The 23,602-nt window shown below is 40.5% G+C and overlaps 1 protein-coding gene and 1 long non-coding RNA gene across 12 annotated transcripts in view; one reads left to right on the top strand and one right to left on the bottom strand.

Annotated features, from left to right (window-relative positions):
- The window catches only part of LOC310671339, a 316,331-nt gene that overhangs the window by 62,682 nt on the left and 230,047 nt on the right, over positions 1-23,602 (top strand). The gene's annotated exons all lie outside the window — the stretch shown is intronic.
- The window catches only part of ARHGAP26 (Rho GTPase activating protein 26), a 192,702-nt gene that overhangs the window by 114,055 nt on the left and 55,045 nt on the right, over positions 1-23,602 (bottom strand). For 5 of the 11 annotated variants that reach the window (XM_083427077.1, XM_083427079.1, XM_083427081.1 and 2 more), the window contains exons 4-11: positions 23,096-23,167; positions 21,218-21,319; positions 17,924-18,034; positions 14,480-14,584; positions 13,518-13,647; positions 11,053-11,156; positions 8,011-8,105; positions 328-406 (exon numbers count right to left, since the gene is read on the bottom strand). In XM_083427077.1, the coding sequence (XP_083283203.1) occupies positions 328-406; positions 8,011-8,105; positions 11,053-11,156; positions 13,518-13,647; positions 14,480-14,584; positions 17,924-18,034; positions 21,218-21,319; positions 23,096-23,167 (798 nt within the window). Of the gene's footprint in view, positions 1-327; positions 407-8,010; positions 8,106-11,036; positions 11,157-13,517; positions 13,648-14,479; positions 14,585-17,923; positions 18,035-19,415; positions 20,373-21,217; positions 21,320-23,095; positions 23,168-23,602 lie in introns of those variants that run through there. The other 6 variants (XM_083427074.1, XM_083427078.1, XM_083427080.1 and 3 more) reach the window with 3 other exon arrangements.

The raw sequence follows: 23,602 nt of genomic DNA, 5'->3' as shown, positions 1-23,602 counted from the left end.
AGGAGACATTAGGTTCTGAAATTTAATGTGGACCTATCAGTCTTCAGCAGCTGCTGACTTGGCAGATTTCAGAAAGTTTCAAAAATGGCATACTGTGTTGTGATTTTTGTTCCTCCCCTCCTCCTTCTCTACAGCAGCATTAAGACAATGTTTGAACTATTCTGGGCTACATTCTGCAATTTCTCAGGAACATTGACAGCAAGAGCTTTCTCACTATCCTAGTAGCACAGGAGATGAAGTACTACATCAAGTATTTAATCAAAGTCTCAAAAGGGGTTATGTACAAGAAAAACCAAAGCCCTTTATTATTCAAGCACTCTTTCTTACCGGTTCCCGGCCATCCATGGCCTCCATCCAGAGCCTTCGATCTTCTTCAGAAAGCGCCTGCATTGTGATCACTCCAGGCCTGCAGAGATTGATGCAATGACACTGTGAATAACAGGTCTAAGAAGATTAAACTCCAAAGTGACTAGGGGTGGGGTGGGGGGTTGGTAAGAACAGGATAAGGCCCACTTCACACGATCTAGGAACCTGCACATTTGCTTGTTCACACTAAGTCATGGTTAGTGTTATATGCCAACTGGGTGACATTCAGCAAAAGCTGTTATAATGCATCTTTCCATGTCCAAATGCAAGCTTAGGAACAACTGGAGGAGACACCCACTTCAGTGAAAAAATAGGGGACCAAGACTAGGATGTCACTAATAGCAGAACTTTTCCTCAATAGTAAAGGTTTGTTGTTGTTGTTTAGTCGTTTAGTCGTGTCCGACTCTTCGTGACCCCATGGACCAGAGCACGCCAGGCAATCACAAATTTGCATGGTTGTGCATCCAAATAAAACTGAAGGTGGGCTGGCAATCCATTGCACCCAAATGTGCTAACTAAACTTCACAGACAACCAGCCAACTACTCTCACTCCTTGAAATCCAGGGATTTTAGGGTACTGTCACAGTCTGACTAGGCAAGTACTTAGGGCTGCTTCATGCAAAATGTTTTCCTGTACGCTTCAGGAGAACCAGGTGGCACAGAGCATGTAGATAAACTGTGTTATTTCTAGGTATGCATTCAAAGAGACACAAATAAATATGTCTAGATTCTAACAAACACCTGATAATGCCAAAGAATGCAAAAGCCTATTTCATCAGTAATACTTTAAGCAAAAATGCCTGAAGAATCACCTATAAGAAGTGAAAGTTGCAACGAAGCCAGCTCCAAAGACTGTTGCTGTGTGTGAAGCCTCTAGTTATTAGTAGAAAATTTACATATATCAAAAAAAATGGAATTTGGCCTCTGCCCTAGGCAATAGAGAAAGAGTTTAAGAATTCCATATTCTAATCCTGTGATATTAGAAAAGGGAAATCAGATGGCAAGGGAATAATAATTATATACACAAAACAGCTCACACAATTTACCCAGTAAAGGACACAATCTGTTCTGTCTTGTAGTACATTTAGATAATAATCTAGGCATATTGTGTGTCATTTTTGCTAATCTCTTTGTGCAGAGAATCAGTTGATGCTTATAGGCTTAGTATTCTAGAAAAATATACCTAAAGGAAAATTACTTTTCATCCAATTTGAAATGTTGTACTGAAAATTAAACAATTCCATGGGGTTTTTTCCTAGTGTAAAAATACATCTCTAGAAATACCAATGTAACATTAAATTGGTAAATTCACGCTATATGCTCTTTGCCAACAGAAATTTAGACAGCTTACAAACTGGATTATGCAAATTCATGGAGGATAAATCAATGGCTAGTAGTCATTATGGTTAAATACTGCCTCCAGGGTCGGAGGCAGGAGGTCTCTGAATACCAGTTACAAGGGGACAACAGTGACAGAAAATTGCTGTCCTCATGTGCTGCTTGTGGGCTCCAAGAAGACATCTGGTTGATCCACTTTTCATTACATATCTTTAGGAACCAGGGAAACACATTCCTCTTCTCCCAGGCCTTTGGCTAATTAAACAAACCATGGCCTTTTAAACTGTGTGTGAGGGGGGATTATTGTTTGTTACTATGGTATGTATTTTAATTTGTTTAGATTGTAAGTGCCCTGTGATCCTCAGATGAAGGGTGGTATAGAAGATGAATAAATAATCATATTTGTTGCTGTTGTTGTTAAAGTCAGGATGCTGGACTATGCAGGACATTGGTTTGATCTAATAGGGCTTTTCTTACGTTCTTAAAGTAAAGCAAACCTTTGCTGAATATCACAATCACAAGAACCTGACTTTTTTTAATAAGTGATCCTGTCTATCTTTCCATCCATATATTCTTTTCAATTGTTCCATACTCACACAGGTATGGCATTAAAAAAATAAAAAATGCCATGAGAATATAGTAAACACAGGCTTTGCCAAGCAAAATAACTAGTACTAATTTCACACACTTCAGTATTTGTAAGATAAATCAATACAAAGTAAAAAGACAGAACATCTGTATAGCCTGTCAACCATTGTGATTTTATCCAAGTCTGTGATTATGTTCTCAGAAAACCTCACAAAGCCTCTAAAGAGAGTAATCAACCATCTGTTTGAAGAGCATTTCTATTATGCCTGTACTTCTTCCAACTAGGTGATAAAGTTGAGGGGAAATGGTGGGATATAAAATTATTATTATTATTATACAAGGCAAGCTTTTAAAAAATGTAGCAGTGTTTAAATATTCAGCAGAAAAACTTTAAAGAATCACTGAATCCCTAACTCATGCATGAGTGCATCAAATGCACTCACATTGACCCTGACCTTGTCCCCCATGTACCCACAGTTTCTGGGCCTGCCCTCTTCAGAAAAGAGTTTGTATGCACCACTGAAACCCTGAAAACGCAGCCCCCTTTGGACCTTCCTTTTCAATGCAGAATGATCAGCAAACACATCCTCCCACTCCCCAGTTTAAGTCCCCTTTGAATGTATGTGCAGTGCCTGGATATAAGGAAGAATCATTCACGAGAAGTTTAACCTTCCCAAGTTATCTTGTCATGTCTTTAAAATAAATGTCATTGGTTTATGTCCTTGAAAGCTCTGCTTCTCCATTTTTGTACTGCTATTTGCGGTTCACGTGTTCGGGACTAGAAGTTCCTCAAAAGAAGAATCATTAAGACCTAAACTTTTGTTTCACGTCAACTTTTGTATGAAAACTGACTGTGAATTAGTTTCCATTCCATTTCCTACCTACTTACATTAAAAGGGTGAAAAAATGACAGAAGAACAAATGTGAGCCAGTCTTTTAACACTGGTCGTAAGGTCTGAATGCTGGAAAAAGTGTATTCAACTCCAATAGTAGAAATGAATGGAGGAAGTTCCTAAAGATCAAAACCTGGTCCCTATCCTATGGTGAAAAGTAGACTTTAAACCCATGGCTTCTTAAGTAGCTATCAAGATATTACAGAGATATGTTTTTTTCAAACACAAGACACAGTACATCCCTTCCCTACCATCTAGGAACCCTACATTCTGGATTATATTTACGATCCATTGCTGTGCTGGCAGCTCACATACAAAACTCTTGCCAGCTCACTCACAGGGAACAACCATTCATTTGGGAATCACCACTTGTACATCTCTAGAAAACAGTACACAAATGGGTGGGTGGAGGAGAGAGACAGAATGCAGCTTAAGTTTACATGGCATTAGGCATAACATGATAATTTCAAGATTTCATTCATCTACAAAGGTCACTAGTAATGTGACACAGCAAAAGAACAAGTACAGGTTGTATTGCACTTGACCAGCACAGAACTCATCCAAGAGAGGAAAAATGAATATATAACAAAGCTGAAGTGCTGCTGGTAGGACAGGAAGCTAAACTGTGAGTCTGCTTTGTAAACAGCATCGATCTGCATGGCTAGTTCAGGGGTTTAGTTAAGAAACTGTTCCAAACCACCATCACCCAAATTACACATTTTGACCAGGTCAGTTAACTCCCCCCATCTCCAAAAGTCTCTCCCGTGCCTAATACTGCAGCTCTGTGGGATAGAACCTATACCACTAGTTATATCAGTATGTCAAAGTTGGCCCAGCCACTAAAAGCAGTCACATTGCACATGTTACTATAACAGGAGGTTTAAAAAGTGGGCAGTCCACACTATAGTTATAAGTTACAAATGTGATGGGGATGTAGAGCTCTTTTACCAGATCATGATCACACAGGACTGCACTTGTGTTAGGATTAACAACAGTTAATATGAGAATATGCATAATCAACACTTAAGGACAGGTGGGAAGGAGGGGCACGTTCACACATGAGAAGGGAGGGAGAGTGATCCTGTGGGCTGTTGCTCATCTTGGTTAATCATTATGTTTGCACCTGCCCTATGTGTCAAAGTAGTGACAACTATGGATCATGATAAAGACAGCAAATAGCAGACTAGAAATAATGATTCAAATTTCTATTTATTTATTATTTTGTTTTTTTAATTAAATTTGTATACTGTCCTTCATCCAAGGATCACAGGGCAGTTTACAATGTAAAAACACAAAATGCAAATAGTAAGCAAAAACAATAACACCCCCAACAGTTTAAAAGGCCATAGATTGTTTAATTAGCCAACGGCTTACCAAATGTGATTTAAGTTTTATTAGGAAGCTGAGCCTCTGTGCCTAACTTTTCTTTTAAATATACACATGCTAAAAATGTACTTCTTGAGAGTATTAATAAATTTATGTGACTTACACCTGCTGGGCCATATGCAACTAACTAGTGCCACTAGCAGAAGCCCAAGTAAAGATATCTGCTAGCACAACAGGGTTCCCCCCTCCACTCCACTCACATGCCTCCTGAAATTGGCTTCAGAAGGCTGTTGGGAAAACCCCAGTTCAGCATGCAGGGGGAAAAGAGCGGAGATTGTTCCGTCGAGCAAGCTAAAATGCTTGGGCTGATGGAACAATTAGCAGAGAACAACACTGAATTCTCCCCATAGTCCTGATATATTCCAAGCCTCTTACTAGTGACACTTCAAGTTATGGCAGCTTAATGCAGCAGTAGATTGCTACTAAATAAGGAGGTTATGACTGAAAGCAGAATTACTACATAGACTAAATGAGGGGTGGGTAGCATATGACCCTCCAGATATCATTAGATATCATTAGACTGAACTCAACATGGCCAATGGTCAAGGGGTGATAAGAATTGTAGTCCAGCAAAGACTTGGGAGCCAAAGGCTAATCACCACCCCCAGACATGATGACGTTGCTTGATGATAAAAATTACAAATTTTCACACTGATTTAAATAAGCAGAAATTTAAAACAGTATCACAAAAACCTTGTCCTAAGCGATGTGAACAACCGAACTCCACAACTGCAATGGAAGTCTCCTTATGCACAACACCTTTGGGCAATGTTTAATTTATAGCTTAATTAAATGTTGTGTCCTCTAATAAATCACGCACGACTGCCACCTACAGGCTATGCAGCAAACCTTTAAATGGTTCAGTTCTTACTGTGCGTATGAACAATTTCAGGCTGTGTGCCCCAGCTGGGTCAGAAACAGCCATGCTAATGTTTCCTCAGCAATGCTTTAAGAATTACTGAAGCAACCATCTAGAGAAGATGCTGTGTTTGCAGAAAAGCTTTCAGGCGATAAAATGTCGTGTTCAACAAGTTACAGAGACACAAATCAGGGAAAAGCATTAACCCACTTATTGATGGGAATGACATCATCGGCAAGCTGTTTGCATTCTTCTACAGCCCCAGCTTAAGGCTGCATAGTAAAACTTGTGCATATGCTGCAGTCCAGCATTCCGTATAAAGTCAACGTTGTTGATAGTGCATTTTATCTTCCCTTGCATACGCTGCTTCCTCTCCCCTCATACCATTCCCCAACAAAAAAGGTATGGCCCCCTCTTTATCGATGAATAATAACGTGGGCACGGAAGTGGAAAGCGGTTTGGCTATATGGCTGGCTGTGATAAGATTCTCTGAATTGAAGACATCATCCCACTACATCATTTCTGTCCTATCAAATTGCTCTAGCAAAAGAAATTCACACAAATAAAGCTTCAATCAGCATATCAACTTTTTTTAAGCTATGGGGAGTCAGTCTTCAATTGATTGGACATAGTTATAGGCTCTTGATGTTATTTAGGTTTCAGTGTATTATTGTGACAATTTTTTAAAAGAAATTAAACTGGACTCGCTGTCTTAACACTGTGGTAAATGTTGTTTATTTACTTGTAAGCCAAAGTCATCAATTACAGCAATACATCAAGTAAAATAATTAAGTGGCTGGGGAATTTCTGGGGAAATGTTAAAGTTCTTGGGGTCAATTTTTGCTTAATAAAGTCTGAACAACAACAACAATTCACAGTCCTTATCTTGCACTCATTTCACAATGAATATAATACGGATTTTTACATGCTTGCTCCATATTGTCAACATCAAAGGGAATGGAAAACCAAAGCCTGCCTTCCAGGCATTACTATTATTGTTTTGCACTAAACACTAGGTATGGCAAAAACAAAACTTAAACGTATTAAGAATTTAATTTGTGATGTTCATGGTTACTTTAGGATAAGAGAAAGCACAATTCCAAACATCATAGCTCTCTTACCTTTAAGAGGAACAGATCAGAGATTTAATGCAAGCTGCCTGACTCAAAGCAAAGGCCATTTATGAGCGCAACACTGTTTTACCATGTTGCTCGTTAGTGGCAATATTTTGAAGCCACATGAATGAGAGGATTTTATGGTATTAATGCTTGGAAGCAGCAAGGAATCACTAATGCCATCTGTCTAATGCCTCTGGAGCACCATTGCTTAGTGGCACGAAATGCAAAACAGGAAAACTGAAACAGATTGCCTGTGTTTCCTGGTATGACTCCATCCATTCCCAATTCACTCATTCCTGCTACAGCCCAATGCCAATCCATTTTATCTGTTCCCCTAGTTTATTTTGTAATTGTAACAGATATTCAGTTGAACGTCAGTAGGCGTGAGAGATGACTGGGGCAGAATGCCAAAATAAATTCCCTATATTCTGTTTCCAACTGGGCTGCTACAGTAAAAAAAAATAAAAAATCATTATCAAGGACCTGTTTTTCACTCTCTTCCGTGTGACTACACATATGACTTCCGTTGTTAAAGAACTTAGCTTGAACAAGGTAAGTTCTTGAACATCTACCATTTCCTTATCAATATTTCTGCACCTTTCTAAATAATGTTTCAGAAAAAGAACTTTTATTTCATATTACCTTAAAAAATATGTAACCTATTTCAGGTATGCACTTTTAGAGATAACAGATGAGAACAAGAGTACTAGCTCTGCCTTCTTCTATCATCATTACCATCACCCTTCAACTTGCAGAGGGTGACTGTCTGAAGCTGGAAGTCTAAGGGGGGCCCCACACATTTCAGAAGCCTTCCAGTGTTCAGACGTTTCCACTGTTCAAAGATGTCCAGACAGCCACCTCCACAAGTAGGTTGGGGCTGCACCAGTGAAAGTGACAGATTGGCTCTGCCAATGCATCTGCATAGCCCTGACCACACTTTCCCATACATGTAAGCTGTAGCAATGTTGGTGATGGGAGGCTCCACTCCACCACATAGGTCACTACTGATAGGTCCACATTTGCACAGGCTTAGAGAGATCTCACGCTGAAATAATTTAGAACTTTCCAGTTCAGTTGTTCACTTCCACCCATAGTGAATTAGACCCAAAAGGAAACAAACAAGCATGAGGTCTGCTCCCAGGGCCCAAAATGCAGACAGCTACTAAGGAAGACATAAGTTTCTCAAAGACACATCACTAATTGTGTCTTTATTAGACTAAAGAATATAGTGTCAGCCAATGCTCCAATCTGGCTTGATATGGGTAAAAAAAAAAAAAAATTAACAATGCAGACAATTCTTATAAGAATATTCTATGAATCTAGAGAATTAGAGAAATTTAGGATCGCCTCTATCTCAATTTTTCATTGCCTTGACTATCAGTGTTTATGTTGGTAACATACAAACAGGAACTGGCACACGCTGGGCCTACTGACAGAAAGGCAAAATACATATGCAACTCACCGATCCACTGCTTCTACATCAAAGCAAAATCTTTTCTCTATGGAATCAGTTTTTCGACGTGTGCAGGATTTGAGAATAATGGCTTCATCATCTCCCTGGCATAAGATGAAGACCAAAGATTAGACCAATTTACAGATATATTTTAAAATAACATACTGGTAATAGCCTTGTTCTGAATGTCACTTGTCTTAATTTTGTAAGTAGCATATGGCCCAATGTGGATTACTGATTAAAACTAGGCAGTACAGAAAGGTCAGTGTTGCAATACAACTTGTAATCTATCCCCCACAGAATCACAAACAGAAAACCCTGTAAAAATACATGAACCACAGAACTGATTTAAAAAATATTAAGACAGGTAGCCCCACTGGGTGTGATCAAAGGTCCTTCTAGTCCAGCATCCTGCTTATCATCAATGGTGCAGAAAGCCCACAAGCGAGGCTTGAAAGGAAGGTAATAGCCTTATCCAACTATTGCTCTCCAGCAGCTGGTCTTCAGTGATGCACTCTCTGTGACCCTGGAGATCCTATTTAGCTATCAGTGCCAGTATCTGTTGATAGATCTCACTTCCATGAATCCATCTAGCCCCCTTTTTAAAAACCATCTAATGTGGTGGTCAACATCACAACCCGTGGAGTAGGCACTTGCTTATGGAAGCTCATGCCTCCATGAATTGTTTAATCTGCATGGCATTTACTTAGGGGCAAAGAGTCTTGAGAATATGCTATAGGTCATTAAGAAAAGGATGCGTGCAGGGTGAACAACGACATACAGCTGCAGTCTACAACCATTTAAAGGCGCTATAAGCCACAAGGATTTGAGGCAGCAAAGTAAGATCCTGTTCTACACCCCAACCACAGTTACTCCACCCACCTCAAAGAGAAGCTACAGCAGGTTCTAGCTATCTCATAGGATCAATAAGTCCCTCATGCAGCGGAGTGAGAGATCTTCATTGTTCAATCACAGTGATGGCAGAGGGATAATTTAACTGAGATTAATAAGTTTCCTCTGAGTTCCATTCTTTCACCACCAAGGTCAAGTTGCCCCTTGGCCCTATTAAGGCACCAGAATGTTGTCTTTCCAGGGATAGAAACCTTAGTATACAAGTCTTACCAGTAATCTATTTCTTTCAGATGACTGGAAGTCCTGTACACTTGACTACTATTGACTGTAATCCAATTTCCTTTCTTGAAGAAAACTAGATATGCCCATCACCTTATCAGACAGAGCCACTCCTCTATTGTTGGATTTGATTTGATTCAATTTAGTGATTCTTAGAAATATCAGGTGGGGATGGGGAGAGAAGACTACAAAAGGCTACTCTGGCAGAGAAATACCACTGCTGGTAACAGCCATTCCCAGACCATGAATCATCCTGCAAATAATAATAATAAAAAAATCAACAGGAAGAGACTGGCCTACTCTATTGGGGAAGCAGAGCCAGGTGGGTGCCAAGCAGTGACTTCACAGAACAACCTGACCTAGTGAGGGGAATATTAATGTTCTTTTATGATTATGTTAAGGAGAATCCCAGGACTGCAAATTCAACTGCAAGTAAATAAAATGCTGCAGGACAAGCCAAAGTGAATGTAATGATTCACCCCATTCCCTTAACAAATGCACCCCATCAGCACCTGCTGCCTAGAGGCACCTCCTTGTGCTACATGAAAATAAGTGCCACAGGCCTGTCCAACTATAGAAGGGCCTACTTCATTGAAGATTTGAAATGTTTCCAAGGTTTTCACATGAAACAACCTTATTCTGGAATAAATGTTTCTCAAGTTATCTCAGGGCAAATTCTCTTCAAGGCCTATGCATATACTTTCAGGGTAAGCCTCAAAGAAATCTAGCCAACTCCAGTTTCAGTTCCTAAGCTCACAAAAACTGCTCCCCTCCCCAATTCTCATGCTGAATTTTAACATCATGCACATACATGCATCTGCATGCACGCACAAGTGGTCTGTGGCCTGTCCATTTTGCACCCCCTTTCTCTCTGCTTCAAAATGAGGGGTGGGTGTAATTAATTGATTCAAACAAAATGATTGCATATTCCTAACCCAGTCAAAAGTTGGCCCGAATTTACTGACCCTCATCCACTAGCAAACATGTAACCAACAAGCCAAGCTTTTCTACTTAGAGAACCTTCATGTGCAACAGCAATCTACCCCTTAACAACAGCTGCTGGTGGGGGGACTACAGGTGCTGATACAAATATTAAAGGCACTTGATCTAGTCCCAGGATTTGGTCTGCAGGCACGATAAGACCACCAACTTGCCGAAGCTAAACAAGTCTGGGACTGGTCAGTACCTGGGTGGTTGACTGCCTGGAGACAACATATGCACTGACTGGGTTCCATGATGGGATAAAGGTGAGACACAAATGTAAATAGATTGATGCATGCAACACTGATCTCACCACAGGGAGAAATACCAAGTATGTTCCATCAATGTTACAATTAAAATAATAATAATAATTGAATTTTTTGTTTATAAAAATGCACATATAATCAATTCATTAAGAATATTGTGACCAAGATTACCAAGGGTCTGATGAAGAAAGATTGAGGGAGTTAGATATGTTTAGCCTGGAAAAGAGGAGACTGAGAGGAGATATGATATGAAAGCCATCTTCAAATATCTGAAGGGCTGCCACATGGAAGAGGGAGCAGGATTGTTTTCTCCTGATGTCAAGGGTAGGACCCAAACATGTGTGTGTGTGTGTGTGTGTGTGTGTGTGATGAAAAGAGTAAAAATCGGGAATTAGGGTATGTCTTAACTATGCAGTTAATTTATTACTAGTGAGACATTTCAACACTCAGGACTAAGTTGTTAAAAAGGACAATATGACCTCGACTGAACAGATTTTCCACAATCCCCAAATGTATTTTTAAAGTATTATTATTATTATTATTATTATTATTATTATTATTATTATTATTATTTCTATTAATGTAGTAATAGTGGTAGTAGTAGCAGCAGCAACAGCAGCAGCAAATACACCTAGAACTGTCCACATAGCTAGATACTTGCATTTTCACTCACCCCCTTTCCGCCAGACTTCTGGTCAAAAGGCACCATAGTTATTCGTTTAGATTCACTGTGATATGTGCAATAATGCTTCACCCAGGATGTTGTTCCAAAATGACCTAAAATAATTGAAATGGGTTGATGTTAGAGACAGAGATAAAAATGACCAATGATGTAGTAGTTGTACCTTAAAAGCCAAGCTCTTCAAGCTCCATCCAGTTGTCTTTACACAGGGCAAGTCCAATTGCTCAGGTGGCAGACCTGAGGCTCCTTTTCTACAGGTAACACTCACTCCATGTCTGGTGGCAACTCTAAATATTTCTTACACCTAAGCAATACATTCTTATGGCTCTATTTCTCCATAACATCTGAGCTTGAATCCTAGCAAGATGGAGGCACTATGGATGAGTGCTGGCTATGTTTAAGAAATTGGTCCATCGCCTACCCTGGATGTTGTTGCACTCCCCTTGAAGGAGCAGGTACACAGTCTGGGGGTGCTTCTAGATCCATCCAGCTTTGCCACTTGAGGTCCACATAGCCTCAGTGGCTAAAAGCACCTTTTACCAGTTTTGATTGATACAACAGCTATGACTGTTCCTAGACCCAGAGAGCTTGACCACAGTAGTTCAAGCATTGGTAATTTCAAGATTGGATTACTCCAATGCACTTCCCTTATGCTTGGTCTGGAAACTGCAGTTAGTGCAAAATGTTGCAGCACTGTTGTCAACATGTGTGAGACCATGTGAGCATATAACACCTTTGCTCAGAGATCTGCACTGGTTGTCTATTTGTTACCAGGCCAAGTTCAAGTGTTACTATTGGTATATAAAGCCCTTAGCATCTTGGGACCAGTTTACATGTGGGATTGGCTTATTACATATGTGCCACTCAATGATTTTGATCTGTGGAACTGGCATTGTTACATACGCCACACACTACTCATTGCACACTTGTAAAAAACAAAACACAACAGTCTTGGGTGTAGCAGTACCTACACTTTGGAATTCCCTATTGACATCAGACAGGTGCCCTCAACATACTCTTTTTGGCATCTGCTTAAAACATTTTTGTTTGGGAAATCCTATCAGAAACATAGGTGATGATTTTTAAAATCTCTGTTTAGCTAATGAATAATTTTAATTAGCTTTTAATTTTTAAATTGCTTCTTTGTAATGTTGATAATTTTAATATTTCTTGTAAACTGATTAGAGTTTTTATTGCAATCAAGTGCTATATAACTTTTGTTAAATAAATTAAAATAATTGGCCCCACTCCTGATTTTTTTTCTCATTATGGAAATCAAGGCTGTTTCAACCAGAGCCAGTCTAACAAGGCCCTAGCCTAAAGCCCATGATTTTCATAATACAGCACTGATGCAGTTTACTAATTTTACCCTAAACATTTGCCAAGAACCCTTCTTAGAAACCTGACTAAAGTCTCACTATTTACATTAATGCCATGCGGGTTTTGATGATGATGGCGTCAGCACTGAATATTTTTTTTAAAAAATTAAACAGTTATCTATATGTTTTGATTTGCAAAAGAAAAAATAATGAAGTGGTCCACTAAGACCTCTAGCAATTTTCCACTAATCTGCACGGGGAAAGGTCTGAGAACTGCTGTTGCAGAACATCAATTCATAATCACCACAACTGTACTCTGAAAAGGGTAGCATGATGTAGCATTTTTGTATAAAAAGAAATGGCTCAACTAGCATCCTTTTCAATATGCCTAAAGTAAGGCAGGATCTATTTAAAGCTTTCAATAAAAGTTTCTAAGCTAGAGATAACTGGGGCCAGTAAGAACTGTTGAATGAAATCTTTTAAAAACCAATGTTGTGCATGTTCTCGGTAGTGGTGCCCTCCCAGTGGAACACCCTCCCTTCAGATGTCAAGGAAATAAACAACAATCTGAGCTTTAGAAGAAGAAGAGGAGTTTGGATTTGATATCCCGCTTTATCACTACCTGTAGGAGTCTCAAAGCGGCTAACATTCTCCTTTCCCTTCCTCCCCCATAACAAATACTCTGTGAGGTGAGTGAGGCTGAGAGACTTCAGAGAAGTGTGACTAGCCCAAGTCACCCAGCAGCTGCACGTGGAGGAGAAGAGAATCGAACCCGGTTCACCAGAGTCCACTGCTCTTAACTACTACACCACGATAAAGGCAGCCCTGTTTAGGGAAGTGTTTAAAGGGCTGATGTTTTTATTATGTTTTTAGATATGTTGTCAGCCACCCAGAGTGGGGTATTGGTGGTATTATTATTATTATTATTATTATTATTATTATTATTATTTCAGGGGAACTACACACCTTGACATTGGGGAGGGGATTCTACCTCAGGCAACAGGAGCTTAGGTCAGCCTTGTTCATACAGACAAGAGAGGCTCATCCTGTTTTCCTAACTAAAATAAGAACTATCACCGGTCAACTCAAAAGTCCATTGCATAGCAGCTACATGATCCCAGGGGAAGCAACACATACGCTTTTCCTGGACATAGAGATATCCTTCCATTGTAAAAGGGCTGATGTTTTTGTGCTCGTGGGGATTCTCCTTCATCTTCCTCATCAAGGACTCAACCTCTGATCTTGTGCCTTCAAAGCGATTTCTTGTCTGCATTTAAAGTAGACGGCAAAAAAGTGGTGTTAGGTAGCCTTTACCAGCCTTAAAACACACAGGATCCAGAAAAAGAAGCTGCTACTGCTCTGGGTGCAACAAAGGAACCAACAGCTTCATGTAAACCCTTAAACTCACACATGCTTGGGCTCACAGAGAGGTGTGAACTAACAGCACATTTATGAACTCTCATGTGCAATTTTTATATATAAATAAAAAGTACCATTTTTATGGCTATCTGAATAAGGATACGCTTATCTGTTAGTGTATGCATATAGTTCCAGTTCAAAGTATGAGCATTCCACAAATACACCAGAGTTTCTCAAAGACTGATGAAGAGGTAGTATTCCTCTTTTCCTCAGTATTTCCTCCTCAGTATTTTGAGAAACACAGGTATGCAATAACATAACTATATACACCTAAGAACCTCCCAAATGCAAATCCTTCCACATAAAACCACAAGGCAATTTTCCAATTATGAAGCAATTCATCCTACATGAGAAGGGGAGGCTGAAAGTTGCCAACACCAGCTTCTGGCAGTAACACTCACAAATGATGTCACATTCTTGAAGAAGCAAACAATGGTTTTAAATACTTACTGAAATTATTGCACTTAGGCATGGACATGGATAGACAGCTGGCTCTCAACATTCATAAACAGAAGGAAACAAGCTGCTATGGAGGCTATGTGTTAGGTCACCATGCTTACCCCCTGTCCACTGGGGGAGTGGGGATTGCTTGTGTACAGTTTTAACCTCTCAATAACATCCTTTGTGAAAAGTTGGTAAAGTTGCATTGTCTCTGATAAGTGATTCCACTCTGTGCTTACATTTTGTATGCTAATTGTCAGCTCCGTCTTGAAATCACTGAAATCCTTTGCAAGTTCATAGCCATGGTGGTAGAATGTGAATAGTCCTTGCAGAAATGCCAGCAGCTGCAAGAGAGAAGGAAAATAAAAAAAAAAACACACCAAGTGGCTGAGGTAAGAGAGAGAGAGATAGACAGGCATGCTCTCACTGGATTCTACTGTCGTACCTCAGCTCCCGAACACCTTGGGAGTTGAACGTTCCGGCTCCTGAAAGATCAAAAACCAGGACTGTGTGTTCTGGTTTTCGAACCTTCTTTTGGAAGCTGAACGTCTGATGGGGCTTCTGTGGCTTTTGATTGGCTGCAGGAGCTTCTTGCAGCCAATCAGAAGCTGCGCTTTGGAAGTCTAATGCTTCAGAAGTCGAATGGACTTCCGGAATGGATTCTGTTCGACTTCCGAGGTACGACTGTGTTTACTCAAGGAGAGAGTTATTGCTACTGCCCTTTCTTCCCATTCAACATCACAGTGCACCCCCAAAGGAAAAAAGAAAAGAAACTACAGTTATTCTGTGCACACATACCTGGGAATTAGTCCTATTGACCAAAATAGGAGTTACATCCACAACATGACTGCACACCTATATTGGAGTAAGTACCACTGAACTCAATGGGACCTACTTCTAACTAAAACATGGGTCACCGGCAAAGTACCCATGGGCACAGATCTGCCACCAGAGGCCTTCCCTGATGCCCACAGAGTTCCATTCCTGCACTAAAATCAGGCTTAAAAGAGGCCTTCTTTAAGCAACCGAAGGCTTTCTTTCCACACACACACATCTAATGGGGGGGGGGGCGGCGATTACATCTGGGGAGAGTTGTTGCACATGTGTGATACCCACAACAGTTTCTATGCCAAAACAATCTGCAACCTCTGAACTAAAGCATCCCTAGCCTAAATGTACGCAACAGGTTTGCTTTTTTAATCACTCTTTTACTAGCATTATTGTATGACACTGCAACCTCTGGAGCTTCTGATACAGATCACAGTACTGACAGTAGCAGACAGCTTCTTTAAAGCATTTTCGTCCACTTAAGTCTTTAAATTTAACTTGAAAGGCCTGGTAAGACCTTCAGTGAGCAAAAGGCTCAAGCATATATGTAGCCATGCCTCACTCTCTCAGGTAAGTGATGTCCTGCTCAGTCTCAAGAGGACTACATTATACTGCATCTGGGATTAGTGCATTCAACTCAGGAACATAACACATATGTAAAACATGCCACATTTTAAAGAGCTTCTTTAATTCACACCCCTTCTCCTGCTTGCCACTCTTTGCCCCATTTTAAATAAATAGTCATTCTGTACTTTCCCTGTGTTTGTGTGCACACAGACACACCATACACACAGAATGTGGTTGAGAAACATTCCACAAAACAATTTAAGCAACGCATCAGCAATGCCTAGTGCCATCTGTAGGTCAGATACAGAAGTTACGCAAGAATTTTGTCATTTTATCTATACAGTCATACCTCGGGTTGAAGTAGCTTCAGGTTAAGCATTTTCAGGTTGCGCTCCACGGTGACCCGGAAGTAACGGAGCGTGTTACTTCCGGGTTTTGCCGCTCGCGCAGACGCTCAAAACGACATCACGCGCATGCGCGGAAGTGGCGAAACACAACCTGCGCATGCGCAAGTTGCGTTCGCTTCAGGATGTGAATGGGGCTCCGGAACGGAGCCTGTTCGCATCCAGAGGTACCACTGTACTGGTAAGAGTACTGTGGACTTTATTCCTTCAAAGCTCCAGGATGGAAGGAAAGGATACCCACCCAATCTTCATTTTACAATAATGGAAACACGGCTCAGATGAAGTCAGTAGTGTTCCAGGACCATAAAATCACAAAAGCTATTTTGAGGAATACATGAAATGAACAGGTCTATTTTTTTTTATCATTTGGAGGGAGTAATAGGCAAACCTCTCTATTCAGAAGCTACTAACATACGCTTTCGGAACGTAAAAACCTTGCATACCAATGATGAAATTTCTGCCTAACAAAAATACTGCTTCAGAAGAGAATTGACTGAAAGTACTGCCTAGGAAAACATGAGGTGTGGATCAGACAACTTATTAAATGTTACCTCAGCCATGAACGCACTAATGTCTCAGCTTCAGTTCTCTACACAAGCCCTCTCAGGATATTTCCTGGATGGTGTCATCCATTCCCTACTTGGGTAAGGTGCTTGAGCACGTGGTGGTGGTCCAGCTTCAGGAATTTGTGGGATTAATTACCTTGACCTCAATTTTAACTCATGAGCTATTGCTGCAATCGGCTCTGATTGTATATTTTATCTTTATGAACGCTGTTTTTATTGTGTTATGCGAGCTGGTCTTTGACCGTAATAAATTATCTCTCTTGTACCTTGACCCATTTCAGTCCTGACCTGCTTTCAGCACTGAAAGTGGCTCTGGTTATGTTGATGGTTACAGAAATAGTTCAGGAATGCAATATCTCAAGGACCGCCTCTTCCCATATGAAGGGACCCAAACCTTGTGGTCATCATCTGATGCCCTTCTTTGTGCGCCTCCTCTATGAGAGGTCCAGAGTGCGGCAACATGAGAAGAAGCCTTTTCGGCAGTGGCTCCCCGGCTGGCAGGTGGCTGCAAGAAACTCCCACAGCCAGTTGCCCAGCAAGGAAAAAAATTCTGATCATCCGCTTTTTATTCAGTATTTACAAAGAGAGGCTTTGGAACACAACCTCTTGGAGGTTCTGAACCACGGACTGAAATCAGTTATAGGCTGAATGTTGTTAAACTAAGGTAAAGCTTAATATTGCTCTTAGTCAGAAGCTGGCAGATCCAGTAATAGAGTGTCAGCCTGTTCTGGACTGTATTATAACCCACTGCCTTCTCGTTTCCTTTAATTTACTTTTACAATTCCATGGACCTAAAAAATTACAGGACTCTACAGATTGTGCTTGTCAATTAGTGTCTATGGGGTTTAGCTGAAATCCTGTGAGGCAATCATATCAAGTACAGAAGAGGTTAATAAAGTCAGCTCTGTTTCAACCAACCATTGCAAGAGGGAGGAAAACTGGGAGGTACTGTGATATTCACACCACACTCTTCCAGGTGATTTGAGACCACACCACAAAAGGCAACAGGTCCCATCCTGCTTAGGTGTGAGACTGATGAAGGCCACGTTAGTGATCCTATTCAAATTCAGACGATTGTCTCACAATTTATGAGAAAACAGAAGGCACTCCAACATTGTTACTCTATAATTAATGCCTTTTTGGAAACTCAATCACCGTGACAAAATTGATTCTTTTTAAAGTGTAGGAGACTTCACAGCAGCTGTTTGTCAGTTTTCCCATCTGAACTGCAAGCAAGCAGTTAGAACCATCTCCAATATCTACTATACCATAAAACAGTTCACAGGGTAACAATGAAAAGCCACGACTGTTTACTTACTGGTTCCACAAACTCAAACATCTTCCTCTCTTGAACTTCTTGTACTTTGAAGACATACTCAAGGGAGACTTCATAGAAGTGCTGTCGAACCAGGTCAACCTGGCTGTCTGCCTGTCAAATCACCATGTGGATTAAAAAGATACAAAGCAGCTATTAAATGTTAACATTTGCCACCAATATTATGCAAGTGCTGCTTGAACAGTAATCTTCACAAAAGAAAGTTGAGTTCCAGAAAAAAGTAGATAGGACATCCAAACATTATACCAAGTCCACAAGAAGAATTACTCTCCATCTCATTGAGGAACCCTAGGCTCTGAAGGAATTTCAGGGTTTCCCAGAGTGAATCTCCTTTAAAAAAAAAAGGAAATAATTCCTTTTATTTGAATTATTCACAAAGAAACAGCATGAGATCTAAATTGGCACCAAACAGCTACTGCTTAGATTTCTCACAAGCTGTTAGGAGTTGTTGGTTGTTGGTAAAGGTAAAGAGACCCCTGACCATTAGGTTCAGTCGTTCCCGACTCTGGGGTTGCGGCGCTCATCTCGCTTTACTGGCCGATGGAGCCGGTGCCCAGGTCATGCGGCCAGCATGACTAAGCCGCTTCTGGTGAACCAGAGCAGCGCACGGAAATGCCGTTTACCTTCCCGCCGGAGCGGTACCTATTTATCTACTTGCATTTGCACTACTTGCACTTTGACGTGCTTTCGAACTGCTAGGTTGGTTGTTGGTAGTGTTATATTAATTTGCGTATTCATAATTCGTAAATCTATCTTCCTCTAAGGTCAGGAAGGCATACAGTGCATGCTTCTTCTCCCTTTTAACTTTACAACAATCCTACAAAATGTAGGTCACTGGACCAAAGTCACCTAGTATACTTCATGGCTGAGAGGGGGCATTGAACCAGGGTCTCTCAAGTTTATGTAACTCAAAGGCAGCTTGAAGGCCTCCTTAGTGGTCATGCCTCGATTATGGGATGTTCCCCCGGTTACCCACCTTAGGATCTTTCAGGCACCAAATGAAGACCTCCTAATTCTCCTAAGCATTTGAATACATTTATAACTATTTATACATTTACAAATATTGCTGATTTGATGCTGCTTATTGTTTGGGCTCATGCCTGCTTTTTATGAACTTTTGAGCAGGTTGTTTTAAATCTATGACAGCTGACGGTATTTGTATCTTACTGATTTAGATTTGTGAAAACACCCAAGGGATATGGTTAAATTGAGTAGCATATGAAATACAAAAATATAAAGTAAATACTAATGTTCACAAGGGTCCAGTGTACAAGGAGTGGGATACTCTTAAGTGAAGTCAGTAAGACGTGGTGCCATATTAGCAGGCTTGCTAAGCAACTAAATGAATTCCAACCTCCCAGATGTTTGGCCAACAGAAGAAACTCAGAGCTCTCAACACATGAACTATTGTCTTTGGCTGAGCCAGACACACCCGCGAAGCAGCTGTATGTTATTAATGAAGCACAGCACCCACTCTTCTAAAATTACCACAAACAACGATCTTCTCCACACACATTTGTCATTCTTCTGGCATGCTTCCCCTTCTGAAATCCTAGCTCAATAGCTAAATCCTCAGACATTTCAAGGCCGAGGCACCCCTGCTTCCATATGGAAGCTGAAAACATTTGGACACCTCATTCAAAATCTAAGGCGCCTAAACCAAAATATCACTCAGGCGAAGATGTCACTCAGTCAAGATAGCTTGAGCGTACAAAGAGCTTGTAAAGGTAAAATTAGTGAGGGCTCAATGGCTATCAGGCATTCTAAGCACCAAATACAGAGGCATGTTTAAAATGGAAAGCTCAGAGCTCCTTCTGGCAAAAATAAAATGTTTAATGTAACTTCTTTTCCAAAAGTACCCAGAACTAAAGATGGATGTGAAAGATGTCCACAAGGTGGTGCCATTATTCAGTGGTTACATACAAGAATTGTATCTGAAAGGAAGCAAACAATTAGCTAGTTAGTTCTAATTGATAGACAAAATTCAGCACGCCACTGTCTGACTGCCCTCACTAACTCCTCAGGTTTCTCAGGTCAAAACTGAGTAATGGCGGAAACAATAACTGGCAGAACACATGGGTGGGTGTGCTGTAAGGCACAAGGGGCCTCTCAGGGTCTACACCAGGCCCTTTAGTTCCCTATCCCACAACCCACAGTTTTTCCTCAGTCATCCCTGCCATCCATCTCTGCCCCCCCCCATATTAATGTATATTAATTCAGTCCACTGCTCCATCTGCCTCTTTCCTTCAGCGATACTGCATGTACACTCTTTGTTCCTTAGGTTTCATTAGAGTTCTCTGACTTTCTATCCAAGCCCTTGTCTGCCCTTCAGAGCTCCTCCTCACAACAATTTTTTTTTAATCTCAGCAAACTAGCTACTGTTCCTCTCTTTCACAAAATAGAGGTTTTTGTTGCCAACAGCCTTGCCCGCTTGAGTAGCCAGGATGTTCCCAAACATTCCATTACCTCAGAAATTTCACTACCCACAAGTTTCACTAGTCCAATATTCACCACAATTACTGCGCAACAGCTAACCATCAAACAGTTATTGGATGCGTTCGCCAAATATTAGATAGAGATCGGCTGGGATTCTAATAACTTGTTGTTTTTTAAGTAAATCAAACGGTTCCTCAGTCTGCCTATCCTTTGTTTACACTGACTGCAGTTCACAAAAAACGATTAACATGCCACTGTCTTCAATATCATTGTTTTTACATAATCGAAGGATCACATTCTCTTGGCTACAGCAAATTCTCCTTCCCCCTTTCATTCTGGAGGTGAACCCCTGAATCTTAAAACTATTTATTTTAGGAACAAACAACACATTTTAAAAAACAATAATGACTTCAATGTGAAGGAAATCATTGCAGGAGACAAACAGGAAGAAGGAGTTTAATTCTTTCCTACTTTGCCACAGTCCCGGCAAAAATCCCCCTTCAACAATGCTTTCTACATCCGGAGGAAAGCTTCCATTGGCACCAACAGCAGCTTGACTCCAGCAGCCAATATGTATTTCACTTAACATATTCATAATCCATGCCCTAACAAAGCTCAAAACAAGAGCTCACGTAGTCTCAAATTCAAGAGTTGTTTTTGTTTTTTAAAATTGCAAAAATGTGTTTTAACATATTGTGTTGGCTGGGCTCTTAAAACCAAGTTCCAGAAACTTCAGAAAAGGCCTTTCTTTCTCATTGCAGCCTGAGCCCTGAAGTGTATAAGCAATTAATGGGGTCTATAACAGGGAAGCGTGACAAGAAAACAAGAAGCCAATCTCACCTCTTGAAGTTGGGATTCCTTCTTCTTGGAAGACAGGTTTAAGTGCTTTTCTAACACACCGCAATATTTCTCCGTCTCCTTGTCGTATTTTTTCTTGGCTTCCTGCCAAAATATGCCATATACATATCAAGAACAATTGCATTGCCGCAGTACTTCAGCATGTCAAAGGAAGGTTGAGCCAAATGCTAACATGTTCTTTTATTAATTCTAAAAATTTAACATAAAATTTTACTGTACTACAACTCCCATCATCCTCACCCCAGTCATGCTAGCTGGAGTCCAACTAAATTTAGAGGACACCATATTGACAACCCCTGTTTTAGGTTATGGCCTTTGCTAACATCAAATTAATTCCACCGCCTTGTGCAATTCGATTCCAGCTCTGGTGTCACTCCTAGGTGACGTTGTAAATCAAACACCAAAATCAGAGCCTCTTCAATAAAGAGTTTACAAGAAGCCTCTGTTTTACAAGAAGAAAGGCTGAAGGAAAGTGAAACTGGCAGAAGCCCATATATCTTAAGAGCAGCAACAAGTTGTTATAGTAACAAAGCAAGACAAGACAGAGGACAAAAGGTACAAGGCCTCACAGAAACTGAGTAAAAATTAGAGCTGTGCCTAATCTCAGAAATTTCTGAGATGAAAGATGGGGTTTTAGGTTGAGAGACTCCCCTGAAAATACAGCAGCAGACCTCCTGCTGCTGCTCTCCTGCTTTCTTCTTCCCTCACTAATGTCAGCTAATGAACAAGCCCATGAAGAATGCCAAGGCATCATGGTACTAAGTAGTGCGTATTCTTGTGCATTTTCAGCAGCAATGGACAACATCCAGCCCCTGGGCATAACCCACTATTATTATTTATTATTATTATTATTATTATTAGTAGTAGTAGTAGTAGTAGTAGTAGTATACCATTCTTCATCCAAAGATCACAGGGCAGTTCACAACATAAAAATACAAAATGAGATCACAAAATACATAATAAAACAAAAACAAACCAATAACCTCCCCCCAACCCATAAAATGTTAATCAGCCAAAGGCCCAGTGATAGAAAAACCTTAATGCCTGGCACCTAAAGATACATAATGCAGGTGCTCTCTGGGGACACTATTCCACAAACGGGGAGCCACCACAGAAAAGGCCTATTCTTCTGCTGCCAACCTCCTGACCTCTCATGTAGGCGACACACGAAGAAGGGCCTCAGATTGCAGGGTCTGGATCAGTTCATATAGGGAGAGGCGGCCCTTGAGGTATTCCAGTCCTGGGTCATTTAAGGCTTTATAGGTCAAAAACAGCACTTTGAATTGGGACCAGAAACTAATTGGCAGCCAGTGCAGTCAGGCCATCTTGCCCTGGTGAGCAACCTGGCCACTTCATTCTGTACCAGCTGCAAACTGTCTTCAAGGCCAGCCCTTCATATAACATGTTGCAGTAATCTAACCTAGAGTTGTACCAGAACATAGACAACAGAAGTTGTGGCTTGCTTTTGCTGTGTATCTTTACTGACTGCTTTTCAGAGGAGGGGGCAATTTGACAGTTTTATGGTTTTATTATTGATATTCTGTAAATTGTCATTGTGGTAAGGTGTCTTCGGTGGGCACTACCCTGTACAGTAGCCTTCACATATATATTTTTAAGCGTAAATAAATAACATATACCTTATATACCTTATATAAAAGGCGTAGGCTTAGGCAGAGACTTTGCTTTGCTGCTGTTATACAAGACAAAGGTTATGCTGGACATTATAGGATGCAGCAAAATACTATAATCGAGGGATTCATACATTTTTCAAAATCCCAACATAATACATATGTTGTGACTTTCAAACCTCCAGCATAGACAAAGGGTTTCAAGATTATCATTCGCCACTTATCCACCTACCTTAGCAGCACCAATTTGCTCCTTACGAAATTTCTCCAGAGGTGTGATTAAGACCTCACCAGCATTCTCAATCTGATGACAGTAAAGAAAAAACATTCAGATTCCTTCATTCTGATAAATGCTTCCTAACTCCTGTGCTCAATTACTAGAATTCTGTTTGAATATAGGATATTCTTCCCTCCTGAGAAACTTGTATGACTCAGAAATTTGCAGAGCATATAATTAAGGATGATGACATAAAAATAACTGGCATTTACATGTAAATACATCAAGCAGGAACAATTCACAAGCAGTACAATATGCCTGAGAGTGTGATCCTATGTGTTGATTCAGCAGCCCCACTGAGTTCAATAAGACTAACACCCAGGCTAATTGGCATAGGATTACAGCCCAGTTCACCTAGGCCCTTATAAAACAGAAGGAAGTTGTGGCATTCAACAGTTTGAATAGCTCAACCCTATTCAGTATATTGTTCTGTGATGCAGTTTTTTCTTAGTTTGAAACATT

This window comes from Podarcis tiliguerta, assembly GCF_965153285.1.
Source record: "Podarcis tiliguerta genome assembly, chromosome: 2".
In the NCBI taxonomy this organism is placed as follows: domain Eukaryota; kingdom Metazoa; phylum Chordata; class Lepidosauria; order Squamata; family Lacertidae; genus Podarcis; species Podarcis tiliguerta.
Note: the sequence above shows the minus strand (reverse complement) of the source record. Positions and strands in the feature narration are given on the sequence as shown.